Source organism: Suncus etruscus, chromosome 9 (assembly GCF_024139225.1).
Source record: "Suncus etruscus isolate mSunEtr1 chromosome 9, mSunEtr1.pri.cur, whole genome shotgun sequence".
Lineage (NCBI taxonomy): Eukaryota > Metazoa > Chordata > Mammalia > Eulipotyphla > Soricidae > Suncus > Suncus etruscus.
Window position 1 is genome coordinate 96,474,496 of NC_064856.1, and position 26,375 is coordinate 96,500,870.

Consider the following 26,375-nt stretch of genomic DNA (forward strand, 5'->3'; position numbering starts at 1 on the left):
GCCTGTTCCAGGACAGACCTGGGTTTGATTCCCAGCATCCTGTCCCCTGAGCCTACCAGGAATGACTTATGAGCGCAGAGCCAGTAGTAACTCCTCAGTGTTGCCAGGTGTGGCCCAAATATAAAAACAAACAAAATAAGAGACATAAGAAAAAGTATCTGCCACAGAGGCAGGTTGGGGGGTGGGGAACGGAAGGGAAACTGGTACACTGATGGAGGGAAATGAACAATGATGAAGGGATGGGTGGTGGAACACTGTATGACTGAAACTCAACCTTCAACAACTTTTTAACTCTATCTTGTGGTGATTCAATTTTAAAAATAGAGAAGGAAAAGGAGAAAGAGAAAGAAAAAGGAAAAAATGAGAGAAAAGCCCATTGTAATACCAATGCTAAAATTCCACAAACTTACCTTCTTCAATGCTTTTACTAAATCCGCATAATCACCTGCTTCTAGTTTGGGGTTTTTTACCAATCCTTCAACAATTTCCAGGACTTCTTTTCTCTCTTGCCATTTTTTTGCCTCCTGCAAGCCAAAATATGCATTGCTTGTGAAACAGAAAATAAGAAAGCAAAATCTTATCTCTTGCATGCTAATAACTTTAATGCTAATCCCTAAAACTTACAACTATTTGTTTTCAGAAAGTTTTTCAAGAGCTACTTAAAAACAAAATTGAAGGGGCCAGAGACAGCATGGAGGTAGGGCATTTGCCTTGCATACAGAAGGACGGTGGTTCTAATCCCGGCATCCCATGTGGTCTCCGAGTCTGCCAGGAGTGATTTCTGAGCATAGAGCCAGGAGTGACCCCTGAGCCATGCCAGGTGTGAACCCGAACAACAACAACAAAAACCGCCACAAACAAAATTGAAGATATACACTTCAAGTCTATGTTCTCTCTTGAATACATATCTCACTTGCTCTTTTTTTTTGTGTGTGTGTGGATTTTGAGTCACATCTGGCAGTGCTCAGGGGTTACTCCTGGCTCCATGCTCAGAAATTGCTCCTGGCAGGCACGGGGGACCATATGGGACGCTGGGATTCGAACTGATGACCTTCTGCATGAAAGGCAAACGCCTTACCTCCATGCTCTCTCTCTGGCCCCATCTCACTTGCTTTTTGCTGTCTCTGCCTGTTACTTGCTTTCAAAGCTGGCATTCTCTTTTGAACATATATTCCTTTCCTTCTCCCCCTCTCATATCTAAGTATGTTCAATTCAACAAAAATTATCTATGGGGCCAGAGTTATAGTATAGAAGATAAGGCACATACCTTGCATGTGGCCAACCTGGGTTCATACTCTGGCACTACATATGGTTTTCCAAGCCACACCAGGAGTAATCCCTGAGCATAAAGCCAGGTATAAGCCCTGAACAGGTATAAGCCAGGTATGCCCTTTGTTCTCACAAATAAACCAAAAACTGGGCCAGGAGAGATAATATGGAGGAAAGGCGTTTTTGCCTTGCATGCAGAAGGGCGGTGGTTCCAATCCCGGCATCCCATATGGTCCCCTGAGCCTGCCAGGAGCGATTTCTCAGTATAGAGCCAGGAGTAATCCCTGAGCACTACCGGGTGTGACCCAAAAACCAAAAAATAAAATAAAAACTGTCTTGCTTCACAAAAATTTAAAAAAAATTGCCAAAATGTGCGTTCAAGTACAACATTTTGGAGACCAAAGCAATAAAACAGCAGGCAGGGTGCTTGCTTTGCATGTAGCCAACCTGGGTTCAATCCCAGTACTCAATATAATCTCTCAAGCTTGCGAGGATTGGTTCGTACAGTAGAGCCAGGAGTAAACCTTGAGCACTGCTCCCAAATCGAAACAAATAAAAAATCTGAGCATTTTGTTCATATCTAAAGTTTTACCCACATACAAAACCTATTTCCAAAAGTTTTCAAAATTCTATGAATGTGCTATGCTAAATAAAAAGTACTGACAGAGGGGCTGTAGAAATCTCTAAAGGGTTGACTACATGCTTTGCAAGCAGGAGGCCTGGGTCTGATCCCCAGCACTATCAGAAGCAATCCCGTAGGCAGACCTTGGAGCAACCCCATGAGCACCACAGGGTATAGCCCAAGCTGGGTTTCTATATTGACATTATTAAAAAATATTAGAAAAATAATCACACAGCCAAGAACCATAACTATCTTTCATGGAAATGGGCCTGACATCTTTGTATATCTCCAGTTTTACCCAAATAATTAAAATTACTAAATGATTGCTTAACTTTTCTTTTTTGTTTGTTTTTGTGCTTAGGTTTTTGGTCTTAGGACCATATCTAACTGTTCAGAGTTCTTACAACTGGGTCTGTGCTCAGGAATCATTCCTGGTAGTGCTATGGGACCACATGAAGTACTTGGAATTGATCCTGTCTGGCCCAGTACAAGACAAACATTTATTAACCCTTATACGATCTCTCACTAGTACTGATTTGTTTTCACCTTAGAGAAGTCATTTTTTTATGGTCCTAAAACTATAGACTAAAGCACTAGCATTTACACATCATCTGAAAAAAACCAACTTCCAAGGTCAGAGCACTGTGGCAGGAATGTTAAGGCTCAAAGGTGACATGAATGTCCACAGGATGATTTCAGACATTTTAAAACTTAACTATGGAAGCTGAACAATAATAAGGGACAGCTTGCATTTTCAAAAATTTCATCTCAAATTATACTAGGAAATACAATGGGCAAGAGATATAAGTCTTATAAGAAATCCTGTCGCATAAAAGAGGTGATGGTAATAACTGGGACAAGCATATTTCTCAATTGAGTATAAGCTTGTTTCAGGCTACATTTGGCAAAAAAGCCAAGACATTTTTACTGTCATGACTTGGCAATGGTGTGTTAAGGCTACAGTTGTTGCTGAACATCCCACAAATGAACAAAGAATTGTCTGATTAAAAAATGTCAGCAGGGGCCGGAGCGGTGGCGCAAGTGGTAAGGTGTCTGCCTTGCCCATGCTAGCCTAGGAAGAACCATGGTTCGATCCCCAGCATCCCATATGGTCCTCCAAGCCAGGAACGTTTTCTGAGCGCAGAGCTTGGAGTAACCCTGAACATCACCGGGTAGGCCCCTCCCCCCAAAAATGTCAGCAAAGGCTGGAACAATAAATAGTACAGTGGGTAAAATGTATTTGCCTTGCTGCAGATGACCTAGGTTCTATCCCCAGATCCCATATAGTCCCCTGAGTATTTCCAGGAGTGATTCTTAAGTATAGAGCCAAGAGTACGGCCGGGTGTGGCTCCAAAACAAAAAACATTTTAAAAAATGTCACAAACGCCAATGTTAAGATATTTGGGGGGGGGGGGGGATTAGGAGGGAGACAAAGTAGTTTCAATGGGATGGAGAAAATGGATAATCTGAAATATTGAAGGTACAATTAGATAATAAGCCCGGAGAGATAGCACAGTGGCGTTTGCCTTGCAAGCAGCCGATCCAGGACCAAAGGTGGTTGGTTCAAATCCTGGTGTCCCATATGGTCCCCCGTGCCTGCCAGGAGCTATTTCTGAGCAGACAGCCAGGAGTCACCCCTGAGCACCGCCAGGTGTGGCCCAAAAAACCAAAAAAAAAAAAAAAGATAATAAAAGGGACAAATGAGAACAGCACAGCATGAGAACATGTCAAAGCAACTAAATGACTTTACTAGAGAAGAGGACAGAAGGGAGTTTACCAAGGGATAATAAAGAATTCTCAAAGAAAAAAATAAAAAAAGAATTATTCTCTAAAGAATTCTCTATACATTTAAAATAAAATAAACTATTAACTTACAATTTTGTCATAAAAGTCTTTGGGAAGTTTGGAAAGAATTTCTACTGCTTCCAAAAGTTCATAAGTATCTATCTGTGGTACCTCATCACCATCATCATCACCTGTCAGAGAAGATGAAACAAATTTTAAAAATAGATTTAATTCCATGAGGTCTGGCAGCTGCACACATGCCCCTAAAAGTTGCAGTATCTTAATAATCCTTTGAGTTTCTGGACAAATTAATTTGTTTGATGCTGTCATTCCTGAAGGAACACCCCAACTTAATAAAACAGAATGGACAGATTACAAGAGCTACTAAACCTTCTGCCATTGTAGTACAACTTCATTGGAGACACAATAATTTTCACAAATGTGCTTACTACTGTATGTTTTTTTGTTTTGTTTTGTTTTGGTTTTTTGGGCCACACCTGGCGGTGCTCAGGGCTTACTACTGGCTATCTGCTCAGAAATAGCTCCTGGCAGGCACGGGGTATCATATGGGATGCCAGGATTCGAACCAACCACCTTAGGTCCTGGATCAGCTGCTTGCAAGGCAAACACCGCTGTGCAATCTCTCCGGCCTCACTACTGTATGTTTTCTTTATTCTTTCCTTCCCCTTCCCTTCCATTTTATTTATTTTTTTGTTTTTGGATCATACCTAGCAGCACTCAGGGGTTACTCCTTGATCTATGCTCAGAAATTGCTCCTGGCAGGCTTGGGGGATCATATGGGATGCCGGGATTCGAACCACCATACTTCTGCATGCAAGACAAACACCCCACCTCCATGCAATCTCTCCAGCCCCTCCATTTTACTTTCAATATTTTTCTACATTTTTCAATAACTTTGCTTTAAAGTATCTGAAAACAAATGTATTGTGATCAACTATGTGATGCATTTTCTTTAAATTACTTTTAAAAATGGATTTAAGGGGCCGGGCGGTGGCGCTAAAGGTAAGGTGCCTGCCTTGCCTGCGCTAACCTTGGACGGACCGCGGTTCGATCCCCCGGTGTCCCATATGGTCCCCCAAGCCAGGAGCAACTTCTGAGCACATAGCCAGGAGTAACCCCTGAGCGTTACTGGGTGTGGCCCAAAAACCAAAAAAAAAAAAAAAAAAAATTGGATTTAAAAGGGGCCAAGAATGGGGCCGGGCGGTGGCGCTAAAGGTAAGGTGCCTGCCTTACCTGCGCTAGCCTAGGACGGACCGCGGTTCGATCCCCCGGCGTCCCATATGGTCCCCCAAGCCAGGAGCAACTTCTGAGCGCATAGCCAGGAGTAACCCCTGAGCGTCACCAGGTGTGGCCCAAAAACCAAAAAAAAAAAAAAAAAAGGGGGGGGCCAAGGATATAATGGAGGTAGGGCGTTTGCCTTCATGCAGAAGGACAGTGTTTTGAATCCCGACATCTGATATGGTCCCCCGAGCCTGCTAGGAGCAATTCTGAGCACAGAGCCAGGAGTAACCCCTGAACACTGCTGGGTGTGACCCCCCCCCCCCAAAAAAAAAATGGATTCAAAAAAGTAAATGGAATACAAATATTTATAAAACCGTTATTAATTCTTTCACATTTCTGATGTTCTCTTGATACAGAAGGGAGGAATTACTAATACCAGATGATTTGTATTAAATGACAGTCCTAGACAATGTATCTAGATCTTAATTTCTGCAAGAAACCAGTATTTCAAGTGGCTTACCTCCATCAGCATCCCCACCAGCAGATTGCTGCTGCTCCAATTTAGCTTCTAATTCTTGCTGAGAACGCAGAAACCTACTTGGTTTAGGAATACCCGTTGGCAATTTTACCCACTCTTCTTCTAGTTCTTTTAACTACAAAAAAATACACAATATTAGAAAATATATTTATCACTAGAAAACATAGATTTTGGGCCCGGAGAGATAGCACAGCAGCATTTGCCTTGCAAGCAGCTGATCCAGGATCAAAGGTGGTTGGTTCGAATCCCGGTGTCCCATATGGTCCCCCGTGCCTGCCAGGAGCTATTTCTGAGCAGACAGCCAGGAGTAACCCCTGAGCACCACCAGGTGTGGCCCAAAAACCAAAAAAAGAAAAAAGAAAACATAGATTTTAACAATTGTATTTACTAATATAAAAGATCCTACTAGGGCTGGAAAAATAGTATAGCAGTAGGCCATTTGCCTTGCACGTGGACAACCAGGGATGGACCCAGGTTTAATCCCCAGCATCCCATATGGTCCTCTGAGACTGCCAAGAGAGATTTCTGAGCACAGAGCCAGGAGTAATCGCTGAAAGGCTCTGGTGTGACCCCAAACCAAACAAACCAACCAATCAAATTAAAAGATAATTTAAACTATGATAAGAGGTTTATAGAATTGCTTAGGAATGCATCGTATTTAACTTGACAACAGAAGAGATAGTATCTGAATTCAAAGAAAATGTAAGGAAAATACCAATAATGAAAGGAAGAAAATCTATTCATCTTTACCTCATGAAAAGACAATGAAAATATGCCTCACCTGGACAGAATTTATATTTTGTAAGGGGGGTCTCAGAGCATCCCGAATCCACCTGTAAATCTCCACAGCAAATAGTTTGGCTTCATCTCTAACAGCCTTGTCTCGGGACTCAAAGAGTTTTGGCAACACTTTGATAATTGGTTTAAGCAAGATGATTTTGGAACCAAATTCACTAGAATTTTAAAAATTAGGGGGAAAAAAATCTGTTAATAACATGTTCGGTGTAAGCTTTCATTCTCTCACAAATCCGTACTTGTACATTAATATCCACATTTCATTACATGATCAAGTGTCACACCCTGTTTTTAAGTAATGTCAGCACAATGATTATAGAACAAGATTGAGGGGCCAGAGAGATAACATGGAGGTAGGGCATTTGGCTTGCATGCAGAAGTATGGTGGTTCGAATCCCAGCATCCCAAATGATCCCCTAAGTCTGCCAGGAGCAATTTCTGAGAAGTAGACCCAGGAGTAACCTGAGCGCTGCTGGGTATCATCCAATAAACAGAAAAAATTATCTATATTTAAAAAAAAAAAACAAAAACTAGGATTGAGGTGACAGTACAGCAGGTAGGACACTTGCTTTATACATAAACAACCCAGGTTTGCTTTCTGGCTTCTCATGTTCCTGTAAGCCCATTTTGAGTAAGTACTGAGTGTAGAGCTAGGAATAACCCCCAAACACTGCCAAAAGTGGCCCTAAACCACCCTTCACATTAGATAAAAACAAAACAAACATTAGCTTCATTGTTGTACCCCACTTTGGGACAAAAAATTTAGTGTAAGATCCTTGATGAGAAAAAAAAAAAAAAAGATCCTTGATGATTACACAGTGAAATATAGTCTGTTTAATTTGTTTGGTTTTATGTGTGTCTGTTTTTGGGCCATACCCAGTAATGCTCAGGGCTTATTCCTGGCTCTATGCTTTTTTTTTTTTTTTTTTTTTTTTGGTTTTTGGGCCACACCCGGTGGTGCTTAGGAGTTACTCCTGGCTGTCTGCTCAGAAACAGCTCCTGGCAGGCACGGGGGACCATATGGGACACCGGGATTCGAACCAACCACCTTAGGTCCTGGATCGGCCTGTTGCAAGGCAAACACCGCTGTGCTATCTCTCCGGGTCCTCCAGGAGCTATTTCTGAGCAGACAGCCAGGAGTAACCCTTGAGCACCACCGGGAGTGGCCCAAAAGCAAACAAACAACAAAAAAAAAATACATTCAATGATAGAATTAAACATTGCCCTCTGGGCCGGGCGGTGGCGCTAGAGGTAAGGTGCCTGCCTTGCCTGTGCTATCCTTGGACTGACCGTGGTTCGATCCCCCGGTGTCCCATATGGTCCCCCAAGCCAGGAGCGACTTCTGAGCGCATAGCCAGGAGTAACCCCTGAGCGTCACGGGTGTGGCCCAAAACCCAAAAAAAAACCAAAAAAACATTGCCCTCTAACTTTACTTATTCTCTTAGCTTAAAAATGAAATAGCTTGGGCCAGAGCGATGGCGCAGTGGTAGGGCATTTGCCTTGCACGTGCCTGACCCAGGAGGAATGGTCCCCGGAGCCTACCAGGAGTGATTTCTGAGTGGAGAGCCAGGAGTAACTCCTGAGTGCCACAGAGTATGGCTCGACCCACCCCACCCCTTAAAAGAAGAATAACTGGGGCCAGGTAGGTGGCGCTGGAGGTAAGGTGTCTGCCTTGCAAGCGCTAGCCAAGGAAGGACCGCGGTTCGATCCCCCGGCGTCCCATATGGTCCCCCCAAGCCAGGGGCGATTTCTGAGCACATAGCCAGGAGTAACCCCTGAGCGTCAAACGGGTGTGGCCCAAAAACCAAAAAAAAAAAAAAAAGAAGAATAACTAAGGAAAGCTAGCAAAATACCCTGAAGTTTTTTTCCAGAGGTCTAATCACAGACTGATCAGGTAGACAATTTGTCTTGTTCATATTCATTAGACAGGGAGTTAGATACAACAACTCTGCAAAGCATTTGAAAGCTGGTGCAAGAGTGATACAGCAAGGCTGTAGGCAGGGCATGTAGTCAACCTGAGACCAACCTGGGTTTGATCCCCGGCATCCCATATGGTCCCGTGAGCCTGCCAGGAGTGATTTCTGAGTGCTCAGGAGTAACCCCGGAGCACCATGGAATGTGTCTCCCTGCCACCCCCCAAAAAAACACTTGAAAGCTAAAATAAGTCAATATGAAGAAAAGAGCTAAAATTCAGGAATGACCTTTATTTTTCAAAAGTCACTTTCTTGACTGTTGTGATAGACAAAGTTCAGCAGTTTCATTTCTACTAAAGCTAAGAGGCTATGATCAATGGAGATGTTCTAGTTATTAGAACTGAAACAGTAAGAAAACGTCTTACCTTAAGGCTTTCCTCAGAGTCTCTATACAGGCTACTATGATCTTGGGGTTCTTATTGTCCAAGCCTTTTAGGAGCTCTTCTTGAACAGCCTCTGCTTTCTCAATCTCTATGTACATCAGACAAATCTCAATGCCTAGCTCCTTGGCTTTGGCTTTGGGTTGGTTGAACACTTTACTGACAACACCTGACACAACTTCTCCCGTAGTTCTGTAATACAAGTTAGAAACAACCATCACCACATGTTTAAAAACGTACTTTACTAGAAATAGCTGAAGAGAAAGGTTGTGAAAAAGGGTGATGGGGGTTGACAAATATTTTTATTAATGCTTAAAAATGAAGTAACAGCACAAAACTTTATGTGTAAGGACATTCAACTTACTCAAATCTTAGTTCATATTGTTCACTAAAAAAAAAGTTTGTTGGGGCCGGAGAGATAGCATGGAGGTAAGGCGTTTGCCTTTCATGCAGGAGGTCATCGGTTTGAATCCCGGCGCCCCATATGGTCCCCTGTGCCTGCCAGGAGCAATTTCTGAGCCTGGAGCCAGGAATAACCCCTGAGCACTGCCAGGTGTGACCCAAAAACCAAAAAAAAAAAAAAAAAAAAAAGTTTGTTTATAAAAGTATGGCTCCAGGAAGGCGGGAGGGGGGGGGGGAGTATGGCTCCAAAACAAATAAACAAAAAGCCTAACTGGGGGGGGGGGGCACAAAAATGTTATTCTTTTTTTTTTAAATGTTATTCTAAGATTTCAAAGTTGAGAACCTCTGTAGAAAAAGAAAAAAGATGATTCCTTTGATGACAATTTCTAAAGATTGTCTCTCTTAGTTGAATAATCGCACACAAAAGCTTGAAATGAAAAACAAATTGCTCAGCAAAACTTAAGTAAAAATTGGGGCCAGGGGCCAGAGAGATAGCATGGAGGTAAGGCGTTTTGCCTTACATGCAGAAGGACGATGGTTCAAATCCCGGCATCCCATATGGTCCCCCAGCCTGCCAGGAGGGTTTTTGAGCGTAGAGCCAGGAGTAACCCGAGCACTGCCGGGTGTGACCCAAAAACCAAAAACCAAAAACCAAAAAAAAAAAAAGGAGCCAGAGAGATAGCACAGTAATAGGGTGTTAGCCTTGCACATGGCCAACCGGGTCGAACCTGAGTTTGATCCCTGGCATCCTATATTGGCCCCTCGCCTGCCAGAAGCAATTTTTGAGCACAGAGGCAGGACTAATTCCTGAGCACCACCAGATGTGATGTGCTCCCCCAACAAAACAAAAGAAGTTTTAAATTAAAAATTAAGGATTATGGGGCCAGAGAGATAGCATGGAGGTAAGGTGTTTGCCTTGCATGCAGAAGGACAGTGGTTCAAATCCCGGCATCCCATATGGTCCCCCGAGCCTGCCAGGAGTAACCCAACCCCTGAGCACTGCTGGGTGTGAACCAAAAAAAAAAAAAAAAAAGGATTTAAAGAAAAAACAAGAAACAAAAATTAAGTACTTGAGTTCTAATTTGTTCTCTAGAGAATACATTATATGTTCTAAATAGTTTAGACTTCTAATAATAACAAATGATAAACTAATATCAAGCAGCTATGGAAATAAAATTTTCTTCTGAAAGTATAACTAGGGACAGTCTATATGCTATAGCACCAGAGTTGGTTTTTAAAAAATTATTAGAATAAGTAGAAACTACTACTTACTTTCCTGCGACATGGGCATTTTCAACATAAACAAGTGCAGCTTCTAATCCTTTCAGTTGAACCACTGCATTGGAATCTGTCACAAATTTTTTTATCAATCCTAAAAATTTGGACCATTCTGGGCTCTTTTCATCCTTTATTTTCTGGAAGATCTTCAGGGCTTCTTCATAACCACTTAACCTTGCTTTCCAAAGCTAAATGAGAAGTATTTTTGAGAAATAAAACAAAATTATTTATCGTCTATTGTTTACTGGGAGTGTTGTGTGGGTGTTTAAAATTCCTAACTTGTACAGGTAAACAAAGAAGCCCATGATCAGTAACCTCCCCAAAAAGGACTTACACAAAATTCTAATCCTACCTTAATGAGAAGTAGTTAACTACTTTGTGTTTCAGATTTTTTTTCCCCAAGGCCATACAGATCGGAGCAACCACTATGAATGTCATACTTTGTATCCAAGTATCAGTTAATTTTTTTTTCATCCTGGTTTTAAAATGAATCAATTCAAACCTAGGAAATCCTGCTGAAACTGCCCAATTTCCCAAGAATGTTGTGCTTCAGTTAAACTATATGATTATTGAGCAGCTTTATACCTGTACACTATTTTTGCTGTCAAAACTAACACAGAAATTTGAATTCCAAAAGACTTACCTTGTGTTCACATTTCTGATCAACGGGAAGTTTCAACCACTCACTGTCATCTCCCATTGTGCTTCCAGTTTCTCTTTGGGATTAAGAGTAATTCCTGGTTAGATAAAAATCAAGAACAAATTAACTCCAGCAATCAAGACAAAATGACTTGCAGAGGTCATTACTGTTACTGTGTATACAAAAATGTTTGAATAGTCTCTGGTAGAAGACACTTAATTCCATTAAAATATCACTTTAAGGGACCGGAGAGATAGCATGGAGATAAGTCGTTTGCCTTTCATGCAGAAGGATGGTGGTTCAAATCCCAGCATCCCATAAGATCCCCTGTGCCTGCCAGGGGCGATTTCTGAGCATAGAGCCAGGAGTAACCCCTTAGCGCTGCCGGGTGTGACCCAAAACCAAAAAGTGTGTGTGCCCCAAAACCAAAAAGTGTGTGTGTGTGTGTGTGTGTGTGTGTGTGTGTGTGTCATTTTAAAAATAAAAATGTACCGGGTGTGACCCAAAACCAAAAAATGTGTGTGTGTGGTGTGTGTGTGTGTGTGTGTGTGTATCATTTTAAAAATAAAAATGTACCCAAAAGAAATGTATATTATATTCTATATTTACTACACACATATATTAAATGGTGCAGAAGCATCTTCTCAAACATTAAATTCTCAAGTATATGAGACAAAAACTAGATGTGTTGAAGTCCTGAGGGTTTTTTATTTTTGCTTTTTTGGTCACAACCGGCAATGCTCAAAGGTATATACTTCTAGCTCTGTACTCAGGAAGCACTTCTGCATTCAATGCTCAGGGAACCAGATGGAACCACATGGGGTACTGGGGATCAAACCTCGGTTGCCCTGTCCAAAGCAAGCATCCTGACCACAGTACACTGGCACCAAGTCATTTTTAGTGAAATTTATAATCAATGAATCTTTAACAACTTATACCATTCATTTAGATATATTACTTTTATAATTAGAAAAAAATGATAACTGCAGAAAATTAGAAAATACAGAAGTTACTTAAATACCGAAGTACTGTTTCACCAAGAAATAGTAAACATAATCAACAATGAAGTCTGTCTACTTGAATTTTAAGTTTTTTTCAATGCACATATAAATTTATAAATTATATGAAAAAACAGGACAACCCTTATGTAACCTTTGTTTATAGTTACCATATTCCCCCGAGCATGACAGGAGTTATTTCTGAGTGCAGAGCCAGGAGTAACCCGAGTGCTCCCAGGTGTGGCCCCAAAACAAAGCAAAAAATTTCAAGTTTTCTAAATACTACAGATGACAAACATAACTTACTATCTTTTTATAATAATATAATCCTATCATCACCATTATTGGTCCTGAAACTAAGATCTGAAGAGAAAGTACAGTGGGGAGGGCACTTGCCTTGTATGTGGCTGACCCAGGTTTGGTCTCTTGCACCCCAAATGGTCCCCTAAGCACTGTCAGGAGTGCAGAACCATGAGTAAGCCCTGAGCACCTTAGGCTATGGCCAAAAACAAACAAACAAACAAACAAAAACAACAAAAAGTAGTGCCTACTATGAATTAGGCACTATGCAAAAGTAATTTATAAATCTACTCATTTACTCTACCACGGGTCTCAAACTCAATTTACTTGTGGGGCGGAAGGAGGCAAAGTCGGGGAGATCCTTGAGTGCAAAGTCAGTAGTAAGCCTCGAACATTGGGGGGTGTGACCCAAACAACTAAAACAAAACAAACAAAAAGATTCCTCTAGTGCAGGGCCACAAAATGTACGAGGGCCCTGCCGCCCACGAGTTTGAGGCCCCTGCGTCTACACTAACAACTAAATGAAATATATTCTCCCCATTTTATAGGCATACAAAGATAAAAAACATTTGCACCAAACAACAAAACCAATAGGCAATGATATCACCAAAATTTTTGTCTTTCCTTTAACCTAGCTCCCTCTATCAAAATGTGGGGGAAATCCAAAAAATGTTGTACTCAGAAACTGCATTTCGGGGCCGGAGAGATAGCATGGAGGTAAGGCGTTTGCCTCTCATGCAGGAGGTCATCGGTTCGAATCCCGGCGTCCCATATATGGTCCTCCCGTGCCTGCCAGGAGCAATTTCTGAGCCTGGAGCCAGGAATAACCCCTGAGCACTGCCGGGTGTGACCCAAAAACCACAAAAAAAAAAAAAAAAAAAAAAAAAAAAAAGAAACTGCATTTCAAAAGTTTATTAGTTTTGGGGCCACACCCAGAGGCACTTAGGGGTTACTCCTGGCTCTGTGCTCAGAAATTACTCCTGGTAGGATGGGGACCATATGGAATGCCAGAGATTGAACCCAGATAGGTTGTGTACAAGGCAAATGCCTTACCCACTGTGCAATAATTCCAGCCTCCATTAGAGTTTTTATTAAGATTTCTCTCTATGGCTGAAAAGATAGCATGGAGGTAGGGCACTTGCCTTTCATGCAGAAGGACGGTGGTTCGAATACCAGCATTCTATATGGTCTCCCGAGCCTGCCAGGAGCAATTTCTGAACATAGAGCCAGTAATCCCTGAGTGCTGCCGGGTGTGACCCAAATCCACCCCCTCAAAAAAAGAGATTTCTCTCTGAAAAAAAAATTTTAAATGCAGTTATGTAACAAAAGTTATCCTAGATTCCGTTTTTTTTTAAAAAACAAAATGATACAGAAACGTCCTTAGTTTTTCAGGAAATAAACAATTTTAAATATTAAAAAAAAGATTTCTCAGGGCCGGCGAGGTGGCGCTAGAGGTAAGGTGTCTGCTTTGCAAGCGCTAGCCAAGGAAGGACCTCGGTTCTATCCCCTGGTGTCCCATATGGTCCCCCCAAGCCAGGGGCAATTTCTGAGCACTTAGCCAGGAGTAACCCCTGAGCATCAAATGGGTGTGGCCTGAAAAACCAAAAAAAAAAAAATTTCTTAGGGCTGAAGGGTTGGCACAAGTGGTAGGGCCTTTGCCTAGCACCCGCTAACCCAGGACGGATAGCGGTTCAATCCCCCGGTGTCCCATATGCTCCCTTGAACCAGGAGCGATTTTTGAGTGCATAGCCAGAAGTAATCCCTAAGTGTCACTGGGTGTGGCCCCCCAAAAAAACAAACAAAAACGGGGCCGGAGATAGCACAGCGATAGCACAGCCGCGTTTGCCTTGCAAGCAGCCAATCCAGGACCAAAGCTGGTTGGTTCGAATCCCGGTGTCCCGTGCCTGCCAGGAGCTATTTCTGAGCAGACAGCCAGGAGTAACCCCTGAGCACCACGGAGTGTGGCCCCAAAACCAAAAAAAGAAAAAATAAAAAAAAAAAAGTCTACTCCTAGTCATATATCTAAAAGAACAAAAAACAGGTACAAGAACATATATATGGATTATGTATGTATGCTCACAGCACCATTATAAAAAGGGCTGAAATTCGTAAATGGGTAAACATTTATGAAATGAGACCTATAAAACTATTCCACTGATATAATTCAAGCAATAAAACAATTCATTAAAAGGAAATAAAATGCTATAAAGAACTCCTATAATTCAAATCAGTGAATTAACCTGATTAAAAAGTGGGGAAAGGACACAAATATACACACAAAGAAGACTTAACATATAGCTAACTAATAAATGCATAAAAAATCTTTAAATTACTAAATCTTGAGAAATGCAAATAAAAACTATAAAATACTACCTTTCACTCGTTAGGATGGCAACTAAACATAAAGTAAAAAAGGCTGGAGGAAAATAGTTCAGTTTACTAGGGTGCTTGCCTTGCATGAAGAGGGTTCAATTCCTGTACCCAGTATGACCCCCTCCCAGCACAACCAGGAGCGATTTCTGAGCGCAGAGTCAGAAGTAATAAGTCCTGAACACAGCCAGGTATGGCCTAAAAACAGAAACAAAAAAACCCATAGATAAAATAATATACACACATGCCAGAAATAATTACTCAGCCATGTCTAAGGATAACCAGGTTAAAATGCATAACAATTATGTGATTGTCATAGAAAATCTAAACTTTTTATTATTTGACTAAATTAGACTAATTCTTTTTTTTTGTTTTGTTTTGTCACACTGGGCAGTGCTCAGGGGACCATATGGGATGTCGGGATTCGAACCACTGTCCTTTTGCATGCAAGGCAAACTCACTACCTCCATGCTATCTCTCTGGCCCTGACAAATTCTTTTCATAATAAGTAGCCAGTAACAAAAATGACAAGCCTTTCACTCTAACTTAAAGAACTCCTCAAGGGGGGCCGGAGAGAGCATGGAGGTAAGGTGTTTGCCTTTCATGCAGGAAGATGGTGGTTCGAATCCTGGCATCCCATAATGGTCCCTGTGCCTGCCAGAGGCGATTTCTGAGCATAGAGCCAGGAGTAACCCCGAGTGTTGCTCGCGTGACCCAAAAACCACAAACAACAACAACAACAACAACAACAACTCCTCAAGGGTCTGGAGAGTGGGTAGGATGCATGCCTTATACACAACTGACCTGATTTCAATCACTGGCACCCTGGGTCCCCTGAGTTCTGCCAGGAGTCATCCCTGAGCACCAAGGGGGAACAAACAATAAACAGCTGCCTCCAGATAATTCACACTATCAAGGACAAATATATCCTGTAGAGTACTATTCTGTAATATTTGGGAACAGCTTTTTCTAGCAGGTTAGAGCAACAGATGGGAATGCTTGCTGCCCTAGTCTTGGGATGGTGGCCATTCTTTTAGCCAGGGGAAAGGTAAAAAGCTGTCTCTAACATCACTTTTTTCCTCTTAACAGAAAAGGTTAACTGTGTGGGAGGGGTATTAAGTACAATCTTTGAAGATATGGAAAATTCTCACTGTAAATTAGTTCAACTTTGAGAGTTTCTACTCAACGCTGCCACAGTAGCTGAAAACTTAATGCTTACTCATCTTCAAGCTAACTAGGTCTCCAAATGCCAGCTAAAGTCCCAAGGCCTAGGGCACTAGATCCAGCTCCACCCATTCAGTACAACTGGATTTTACTCTGATCAAAGCAATTTTCTCCTCACCCCAGGAGGGAACAAGATGAGATAAAATCAGCTTGTGGGCACCACTCAACCACTGCATAACCAATGAGCACCCTAGGGCCGATGTCACCACTCAATAGTGGGACAGATGTCCTAGGCTTTTGCTCACAGCAGCTGGCATTGTTTATTGCTCTTTCACTGCCAGAGCCTCTGATAGGTCAGGAAAGTCCTAGTAATGGCCATATGACTTCCAGCACGATCAAGGGATGTCTTACTCTTACCCACAAATACACTTAAGACACCCAGGCAGGGAGAAATCCACCTCCTCCCACAGGGTCTAAGCCAAGGTCCAAGCCGAAACAGCAGGAAAACCGGGCAAACCAGGCAGTAGGAAGCATCATTAGTGCTGGAGTCCGAAAACACCTCCTCTGAGGGCGGGACCGTATATGGGAGCTCCCGCCCCACAGACTACTCCAGTTCAGCCCAACATCCAGCCAGCACACATTGCTAATTTAAAAGGGCCATAAAGAGGCCATTGCTACTCAGTCAGGGGTCTGCAAAATTACAGGAGGTTCCTTTGAAGCATACAGGTTTCAAAATATGATGCAAATGAAGAACCAATTACTACACCAGTGGAAGAGTGTGTCAATTTTATGGTGGCAACAAAAACAAAGGAGATAACTCCATCATAACAATCCAGGTGTGGAAAAAAATTGCTGCATAAAATGGCATATTTACCCTGATGCTTTGACTAACTGCCCAAGGTAACAGAATCCATATTCTTCAAATGACATTTTAAAGACTGGGAAAAGAATTCTGACAGCCTGCATTGCTCACCATTTTTCACTGACTTCTTTTTCCTTCAACACAAGGAATTCTAGATAATGATAGATGGGTAGGTAAGTAGTAGGTGGTGAAATAAAACTAACTTTAATCCTTCTTATGAGCCTTTCAAAATTTGACCAAGAACTCACCCCAAGTCTCTGTAGGTAAAGAAACCTTGCATTCTGGGACTGGGGGAGGGGGACACGTTTGCCTTGCACATGGCCAACCATTGTTCCTTTCCCAGCATTCTATAAGGTCCCCCAGGCACCACCAAGAATGACCCCTGAGCACAGAGCCAGGACATAACCACTGAGCACCACTAGGTATAGTCCAAAAACAAAAATCAAATCAAAAAACCTTACATTCAAGTACAACTGTGATGCAAATCTATTTTAATATGAGGTGTTCTTGAGAAAATAACAGAACCTAGATTCAGAATTTAGGAAGTTGGGGCTGGTGTAGCGGTAGGGCATTTGCCTTGCACTAGACTGACCTAGGACAGACCAGGACAGACCGTGGTTCAATACTCCACGAGTCCTACATGGTCCCCCAAGCCAGGAGTGATTTCTGAGTGCAGAGCTAGAAGTAACCCGAGGGAGTGTCACCGGGTGTGGCCCAAAATCCCCCCCCCCAAAAAAAAGAATTTAGGAAATTGGGGCCAGAGCTGTGGTGTAGCAGTAGGGTGTTTGCCTTGCACGTGGCCAGCCCAGGACGAACTCTGGTTCGATTCCCAGGATCCTATATGGTCCCCAGAGTCTGCCAGAAGCTATTTCTGAGCACAGAGCCAGGAGTAATCCCTGAAAGCCTGCTAGGTATGACCCAAAACCAAAAATAATTTAGGAAATTTATGACTGAACCCAACTACAAACATGTTTGTAATCATGGTGCTTAAATAAAGATACTAGGGGCCGGAGAGAAAGCGTGGAAGTAAGGTATTTGCCTTTGATGCAGAAGGTTGGTGGTTGCCTTACCACTGTGCTATCACTCCGGCCCGATTCTTAGATATCTTGCTAAGTATGAGAGTACAAATAAAGTCTATCTTCTCTGGGTTACTGCTTCCTTTAATATAAGCATGAAAAGACTAAATTGGACATCTATAACCTTCATACTTCAACAAGTTACCAAGAAGTAGTATTCTCCTTTATATGGCAAAGTAGTGGCTGTTTAGAAAAGAATTATTGAAGATTATATATAAATATAAGAAAAACCTGGATGAAAACATGGAAAAACAAAAACAATTCATGTTATTTGAGAGGTAGCATTGTTTTGTACTTAAAGAGGATCAGGAAGCCTTTCTTCATGGCAATGATTTTCTGTAAACAAGTTAAACTCAGAAAAATTGTATTGATGTACTTATATAACCAAAGACAGAGAAGTTTTAAACATTAACTGGAATTCTTTATTAGATCATATTCAATGAAGGAAAGAAGCCAAGTTAGCAATTAAGAACATATATTCTGGAACTATAATGCTTGGTTCAAATTCTAGATATACTATTTGCTAGCTATTTGGGCTTGGATTAAATTTCCAACTCTCAAATTTCTGTTTTCTATTTGTAAAATGGGAAAATTAGTATCTTACTAAGAATGAAATTATGTGAGTCCGGAGAGATAGCACAGCAGCGTTTGCCTTGCAAGCAGCTGATCCAGGACCTAAGGTGGTTGGTTCGAATCAAGGTGTCCCATATGGTCCCCCGTGCCTGCCAGGAGCTATTTCTGAGCAGACAGCCAGGAGTAACCCCTGAGCACCGCTGGGTGTGGCCCAAACCCCACCCCCCCAAAAAAAAAAGAATGAAATTGTTTACTCTGTGAAACACCTAGAACATTTTTCAGATGAAATGCTCTTTAACTCATAATTAAAATATACAATGTTCAAAAATATATGTACAACGTTCAACAATTGTTACTGTTTATATTTCCTACCACTGTCCTATGCATTTTTCTTGTTAGGTATCAGAGATCAAACTCCGGTCTCAGGCATGCAAGGCATATGCTTTACTACTGAGTTACATCTCTGGTTCCTATTGTAGTCCTTTTAAATCTAAGGAGCAGGGCCAGAAAGGAAGCTCAAAGGCCTGAGAACATGCTTAGCATGTGGAAGGCATAGATTTGATCTGTAGCACTTCATTGTTCTCTAAGCGATGTCCACTAGGAGTGACCTTTAGCCACAGATTTGTGAATAGTCTGCCAGGCACGGACCCAATAATAAAATAAAACTAAGAAGCAAATGCATAGCCCCTTTCTACCCACTTTGCCTGGCTACACCTATAATCAGCTCCTTGCTCCCACTTGACAGAAACACTATTAGCCAAAGTCCAGAGAGAACAGATTCCCAAGCAAAGAATTTATTTATTTATTTATTTATTTTTGGGCGGGGGGGGGGGGGTTGGGCCACACCCAGCGTTGCTCAGGGGTTACTCCTGGCTGTCTGCTCAGAAATAGCTCCTGGCAGGCATGGGGGACCATATGGGACACCGGGATTCGAACCAACCACCTTAGGTCCCGAATCGGCTGCTTGCAAGGCAAACACCGCTGTGCTATCTCTCCGGGCCCATTATTTATTTATTTTTATTTTTTTTATTTTTGGTTTTTGGGCCACACCCGGCGGTGCTCAGGGGTTACTCCTGGCTGTCTGCTCAGAAATAGCTCCTGGCAGGCACAGGGGACCATATGAGACACCGGGATTCGAACCAAGCACCTTTGGTCGTGGATCAGCTGCTTGCAAGGCAAACGCTGCTGTGCTATCTCTCCGGGCCCCCAAGCAAAGAATCTTAAAAGTACTATTTAGGGGCTAGTGATAGTACATGTAGTATGTTCGCCCTGCACCTGGCTGACTGGTGCTTAATTCTTTGGCATCACATATGGATCCATCCCCAACCCCAGCCCTGCCATGAATAATTCCTGAGTGCAAAGCCAAAAAAAAAAAAAAAAAAAGAAGAGGACTCCTAATTCCTAAGCATCACTGGCCATGGCTCCCAAAACCAAAATGAATAAAAACATATTAAAAGTCAGATTTACTGAGGTATAACTTAACATTCATCAAAACTCATTCCTTTTGGCACATAGTTCTGTGAATTTTGACAAATACACATTTATACATACACATATCACAGTCAAAAATACCTGAGATTGGGGCCGGAGAGATAGCATGGAGGTAAGTGTTTGCCTTTCATGCAGAAGAGGTGGTTCGAATCCTGGCATCCCATATGGTCCCCCAAGCCAGCCAGGGTTAATTTCTGAGCAATGAGCCAGGAGTAACCCCTGAGTGCTGCTGGGTGTGACCCAAAAACAAATGAACAAACAAACAAACAAAGAAAAAAACACTGAGATTGAGGCCAAAGCAATAGAACAGAGATAGGGCATTTGCCTTGCACATGGCCAATACAGGCTTAATCCCCAGCATTCCATATAGTCCCCCCCAAGCACCTCAAGGAGTAATTTCTGATCACAGAGCCAGGAATACCCGAGTGCTTCCATGTGCAGCCCCTAAACCAAACCAAAATAAAAAACCACCTCAGATGTAGGTTAAGTCATAATACAGTGTATGTCTTATAATTGACTGATAGGTTTGATGCTAGAACCCAATATGGCTTCCCATGTCCCTCTGGGAGTGACCCCGGAGCCCAAAGTCTGGGAGTGACCCCTGAGCCCAAAGTCAGATGTGTCCCTAAAACACACACACAGTAATTGTCACTGCACGTAACATGGATGTCTACACACACACACACAGTAATTGTCACTGCACGTAACATGGATGTCTACACACACACACACACACACACACACACACACACACACATATACACACACACACAAATTGTCACTGCACGTAACATGGATGTCTCCACTATAAGGGAAAGCATACTCCAGATGTGTCTTTTCGCTTTCCTGGTGAAGTGCCTGATTTTCCCCAAGAAATAATTCAGTCAGATGGCCTGTCGGTGGAAGTCAATCATAACCCCTGCATGGATTACTGGCTATGTTTCTGACATGGCTGTGACATTATATATCTCTTTACTTTTATTTATTTGGCTTTGCCTCACTTGCTAAACTACAGATATTCGGCCTTAGTTATCCTGCAATCTTATACAAATTTTCAGCACCAGAGATGGCTAACTACCCAGCTGGCTAGTATATTTGCAACTCAAAGGTTGAGCTAAGCCAGTTCCCAGTAACTTGGTGCTAAACAATAGCTTCTGCCTTTCTTGAATTCTACTTTCTGGAGGCTGTGAACTTCTTGCAAACCAGTACACCTCCATCTCAAGTTTTGCCTTACCTCTAGCAGGGCTCTTTCTCACCTACATAGGGTAGTTATTTGATATGTAGATTCTAGGGTCCAGTACCATTGTGTGGTCCCTCCTAATGATCCTCTGCCCTTTGTTTTCCTGAAAACACCTTGCATACCAGAGTTGTGCTTAAAATGTCATCAGCTGAAAAGTAAAGTTATCTCTTGTCTCATAGAGGTGGGTCCCCATACTTTGTGTGGTCTCAATTATTTCATATTCGTCTGCTCGTGTACCCGTTTTCCTCTCGTGAAAGTACTATGACCCATGAGAATGGCTGAGATGCAACACATCTTCAGCAAGTAATAAAAAATTAAGAATCAGGGCCGGGCGGTGGCACTAGAGGTAAGGTGCCTGCCTTGTCTGCGCTAGCCTTGGATGGACCGCGGTTCAATCCCCCGGTGTCCCATATGGTCCCCCAAGCCAGGAGCGGCTTCTGAGCGCATAGCCAGGAGTAACCCCTGAGCATCACTGGGTGTGGCCCAAAAACCAAAAAAAAAAAAAAAATTAAAAATCATCTCCACTAGACCAAAAAATTCTTCTGCATTTTGGTAGTCAACTATTCCTCTTCCCTCTAGGACAACCACTTGATCTATATACTTTTCCCGTATAGATCCAGTGTCATATAAAAAGAATGATAGAGTGCACTGTTTTGAGTATTTTTATAAAGTATAATTTAGATTATATAGTTGGTTCACATCAATATTCTGTTCAATCTTACTGTTGAGCAGTATTCCATTTCTGTTCTAATACATTTTCCATCCATGTATCTGTTGAAGGATATGTGTATTGATTAAGATTTTAGCAATTATGGGAGCCAGAGATAAAGTATAGGGGTTATGGAACTTGTCTTGCATGCCAACCCAGTATGGTCACCGGTTTTGCATATGGTCCTAGCACCACCAAGGTGTGATCCAAGGGCACACAGCCAGGAGTAAGCAACCCCTTCCTGCAACTATGAAAAAATATAATGCTACAGGTTTCTGTATAAGATTCATTAATTTAGGTAAATATTCAAGAGTAGAAATTCTGGGTAGCATATATTTAATTTTATTAGTAGCTGTCAAACTGCTTTCCAAAGTTAATGTATGAAAACTTCTGCACTGATCTATCACAAATGGCATGCAAAATGGATTACTGAGCACTTACTTTCAGTATAGATCTGTTTAGGTTTTTTTGTTTGTTTTAATTGCTTCTTTGTTTTGTTTTTGGGCCACACCCGGTGACTCTCCGGTGTTACTCTGGCTCTGATACTCAGAAATTACTCTTGGTGGTGCTTTGGGGACCATATGAGATACCTGAGATCAAACCTAAGTCAGGTGCAAGGCAAAAATGCCCTACCCTCGGTGCTGTCACTCCAGGCCCTAGATCTGTTTTACTGCTGTGAATTTAAGTCAGCTCTGGAGGGGGCCAGAGAGATAGCATGGAGGTAGGGTGTTTGCCTTGCATGCAGAAGGATGGTGGTTCGAATCCCAGCATCCCGCCACCAGTCCCTGGTGCCTGCCAAGGGTGATTTCTGAGCGCAGAGCCAGGAATAATCCCTAAGCACTGCCGGGTGTGACCCAAAAACCAAAAAGAAAAAGTCATCTCTGGAGATAGTTCTCTGGAGAGAACACATGCCTAGCTTGCATAAAGCTCATGTTCAATCCCCAGAAAAAATGCCCCTCTTCTTTAGCACTTGTAGCTGCCTAGAATACCTGGTGTGACTCCAGTGGCTTCCAGCACTGCTAGGCTCAAGAAGAATTTCATCATCAGAGCTCTGAATTGTCAGGTTGGCACTATGGAAAGTGATCCCCAGGGCACTCACTCCTCAGCACTGTTGTAGAGATCTCTATTTAGAAAAAGTAAAATTCAGTTCTAAGCTAAGGAGAAAGATGAAAGGGCCGCCTCTGTGCTTTGCATACCTAGGGCATAGGTTTGATTCCCAGTACTACACTGCAAGGTCCCCTGGGCACCACTAGGAGCAATTCCTAAGCACTCAGTTGTGGGTAGCCACAAAACACTAATGAGTATGCCCTCCCCCAAATATATACACAAAAAGTTCTTTCTTCAATTTAGTATATATGGTCTATAATGTATTGTTCTATTTTTAAAAACTCACTGATTGGGACTGGAGCAATAGCCAAGTGGGTGGGTAAGGTGTTTGCCTTTTATGTGACTGATCAGGTTTTGATCCCTGGCATCCCATATGGTCACCCAAGCCTGCCAGGAGTAATTTCTAAGCACAGAGCTAAGTATAACACCTGAGTGCCACCAGAGATTGCCCAACCCCTCCCCCATCAATGTAGATAAGAGGTTAAAAAAAGTCAGAAATAGGGGCTGGAGAGATAGCATAGAGGTAAGGCGTTTGCCTTTCATGCAGAAGGTCATCAGTTCGAATCCCAGCGTCCCATATGGTCCCCTGTGCCTGCCAGGAGCAATTTCTGAGCATGGAGCCAGGAATAACCCCTGAGCACTGCCGGGTGTGACCCAAAAACCACAAAAAAAAAAAAAAAAAAAAAAAAAAAAAGTCAGAAATAGGGGCCGGAGAGATAGCATGGAGGTAAGGCATTTGTTTGCCTTGCATGCAGAAGGATGGTGGTTCAAATCCCGGCATCCCATATGGTTCCCCCGAGCCTGCCAGGAGCAATTTCTAAGCATAGAACCAGGAGTAACCTCTGAGTGCTGCCAGTGTGACCCAAAAACCAACCCCCCCCCAAAAAAAAGAGTCAGAAATAATTGATTTTCTGAGCCAGACCAATATAGTAGAAGAGGTAGGGTAAGGCATTTGCCTTGAGTGTGGCCAACCTGCATTCAATTCCTGGCATCCTGTATGGTCCCTTGAACATACCAGGAATAATTTCTGAGTGGAGAGTCAAGATTATAACCCTATGCACTGCTGGGTATGACCCAAAACAAACAAAAAGAATACAGAAGAACAGGACTTTCTGGGGCAGAGAGATAGCACGGAGTAAGGCATTCGAACAGTGGTTCGAATCCCAGCATCTCATATGGTCCCCTGAGCCTGCCAGGAGGGATTTCTGAGCGTAGAGCCAGGACTAACTCCTGAGCGATGCTGGGTGAAACCAAAAACCAAAAAAAAAAAAAAAAAATAGAATGGGACTTTCCACATATTTAGCACATTTTGTGGTACCAAGAAATGTAGTTAGTATCAAGTCAAAACAGGCCTTTCCAAGCCTGTATGCAGGACACTGCACACATTCTGTCAACTATTACTGGAAACAGGTTTAAAAATGATATATTAAAAAAGTCCAGGACCAAATGGTTTTAATGACGAACTCTACCGAACATCTAAATAATTAACACCAAATCCTCCTGAAACTCCCTCCTCCAAAAATAAGCAAAAGAGGAACATTTTCAAGTTTGTTCTATGAGGCCAATATTACCTGAAAGTAAGACCAAAGACACTAAAAAATTAATAATGCTGGGCTGGAGCAATTACACAGTGGTAAGTCATTTGCCTTGTGATCAGCAGACCCGGGGCCAGACTGGATTTGATCTCCGAAAACCAATATGGTCGCCTGAGCCTGCAGGGAGTGATTTCTGGGCATAGAACGAGGAGTAACTCGTGAGCTACACTGGGTGTGGCCCAAAAATACCCCAAGACAAACAAAAAAATGAGTAGTGCTGATAAATATTGATGTAAAAATCTTCAACAAAACATTACCAAATGAATCCATCAACATTTATTAGTATGATGCACCATGGCCAAGGGGAATTTATTCCTTAGAATGCAAGGGTTGTTCAACTATACCAGAATCAACATAAAGCACCATAATATTGTCTCTTATTAACAGAAATGATCGTCTCAACCAATGCATAAAAAGCATTTGGCAAGTTTAAATACCCTCCTATAATGAAAACAAACTAATTTAGAAGGGTAAAAAAGGAGGTGCCATAGTGGCAGAGTACCCTACAGTTATGAAGTACTTGGGAGACATCATGGAATGCCTGGTATTCAAACATGGTTAGGCCATACAAAAGGCAAATGGTCTATGATCTGTACTATCTTTCAGCCTAACATTTTTTTAAATCATGATTACCCCTTCAAGAAATGTATCTTAAGAATTAGTCAAGGGGCTGGAGAGATAGCATGGAGGTAAGGAGTTTGCCTTTCATGCAGAAGGTCATTGGTTCGAATCCCAGCATCCCATATGGTCTCCCGTGCCTGCCAGGAGAATTTCTGAGCATGAAGCCAGGAGTAACCCCTGAGCGCTGCCGGGTGTGACCCAAAAAAAAAAAAAAAAAAAAAAAAAAAGAAATATAAAGAATTAGTCAAAGAACATAACAGCTGGGGCCAGAGAGATAGCACGGAGAAAGTGCGGTTGCCTTCCATGCAGGACAGTGATTCAAATCCCGGCATCCCATATGGTCCCCCAAACCTGGCAGGAGTGATTTCTGAGCATAGAGCCAGGAGGAACCCCTGAGGGCTGCGGGTGTGACCCAAAAAAAAAAAAGAACACCGTATACATGGTATATGTGTGTGTGCAGTGTGCACAGCTGGGATTGAGTCTATTGACTCATGTAGCACACTTTCTACCACTGAACTACCCACACTCCGATTTTATCCAGAAACCTGTTTTGTTCTGCCTTAGGACCACACCCAATAGTGCTAAGGGGTCCATGTATACTCCGGCATTTGATTCAAGGTTGTAGCTGCAACTGCATGCAAGGTAAAACCTTAACTCTCATGCTTTTTCTCTGGCCTTCTTATTTATTTACTAATCTAAAATTTTTATGGGGCCACACCCAGCAGTGGGTAGGGCTTCTATACCTACATAGTTTTCAGTGGGCCATTCAAGGCCAGGTTTTGAAGGTATGAAGAGCTATCATGTGAGCCAGATTCTGGCTCTGGTTCCTTATATATATAGGTTAGATAGTATATGTTAATCACCTGTATATATTGACCCCAGTTCAATTCCACATACCGTCCCATCTTTTGGTACTAGAATGGTACTATTGGGGCTGGAGAAATAGTACAGCAAGTAGGGCACCTGCCTTGCATGCAGCTAACCTAGGTTTGACCCAGCATCCCACATAGCCTCCTGAAAACTATCAGGAGTAATTCCTAGGTGCAGAGCCAGGAGCAAGCTCTGAACACAAAAACAAAACCTAGAGAAAAAAAAAAGGCAAGGTGTGGAAGTTATTAAGATACAGGATGTTCTACATAGGTAAATTTAGCAAATATTTTTCAGGAAAATCCAGAGGAGATTGATGCACTAATATCCTAAAAATGTACTACCATAATAGCTAAGAGAGATCCAAGCAATACATAATAGAAGAAAAGAAAAAATGTAAATTACTTTTTTTATTTTTTATTTTTTGGTTTTTGGGTCACACCCGGTAGCGCTCAGGGTTACTTCTGTCTCTACACTC

General features: G+C 42.3%; 1 protein-coding gene across 1 annotated transcript in view; it reads right to left on the reverse strand.

Moving 5' to 3' along the window:
* CKAP5 (cytoskeleton associated protein 5) overlaps positions 1 to 26,375 on the reverse strand; it is a 108,270-nt gene that overhangs the window by 73,833 nt on the left and 8,062 nt on the right. The window contains 7 exon segments of the mRNA XM_049779974.1: positions 411 to 524; positions 3,767 to 3,867; positions 5,439 to 5,571; positions 6,238 to 6,409; positions 8,590 to 8,796; positions 10,279 to 10,472; positions 10,928 to 11,021. Coding sequence (XP_049635931.1) covers positions 411 to 524; positions 3,767 to 3,867; positions 5,439 to 5,571; positions 6,238 to 6,409; positions 8,590 to 8,796; positions 10,279 to 10,472; positions 10,928 to 10,984 — 978 coding nt within the window. The 5' untranslated portion in view covers positions 10,985 to 11,021.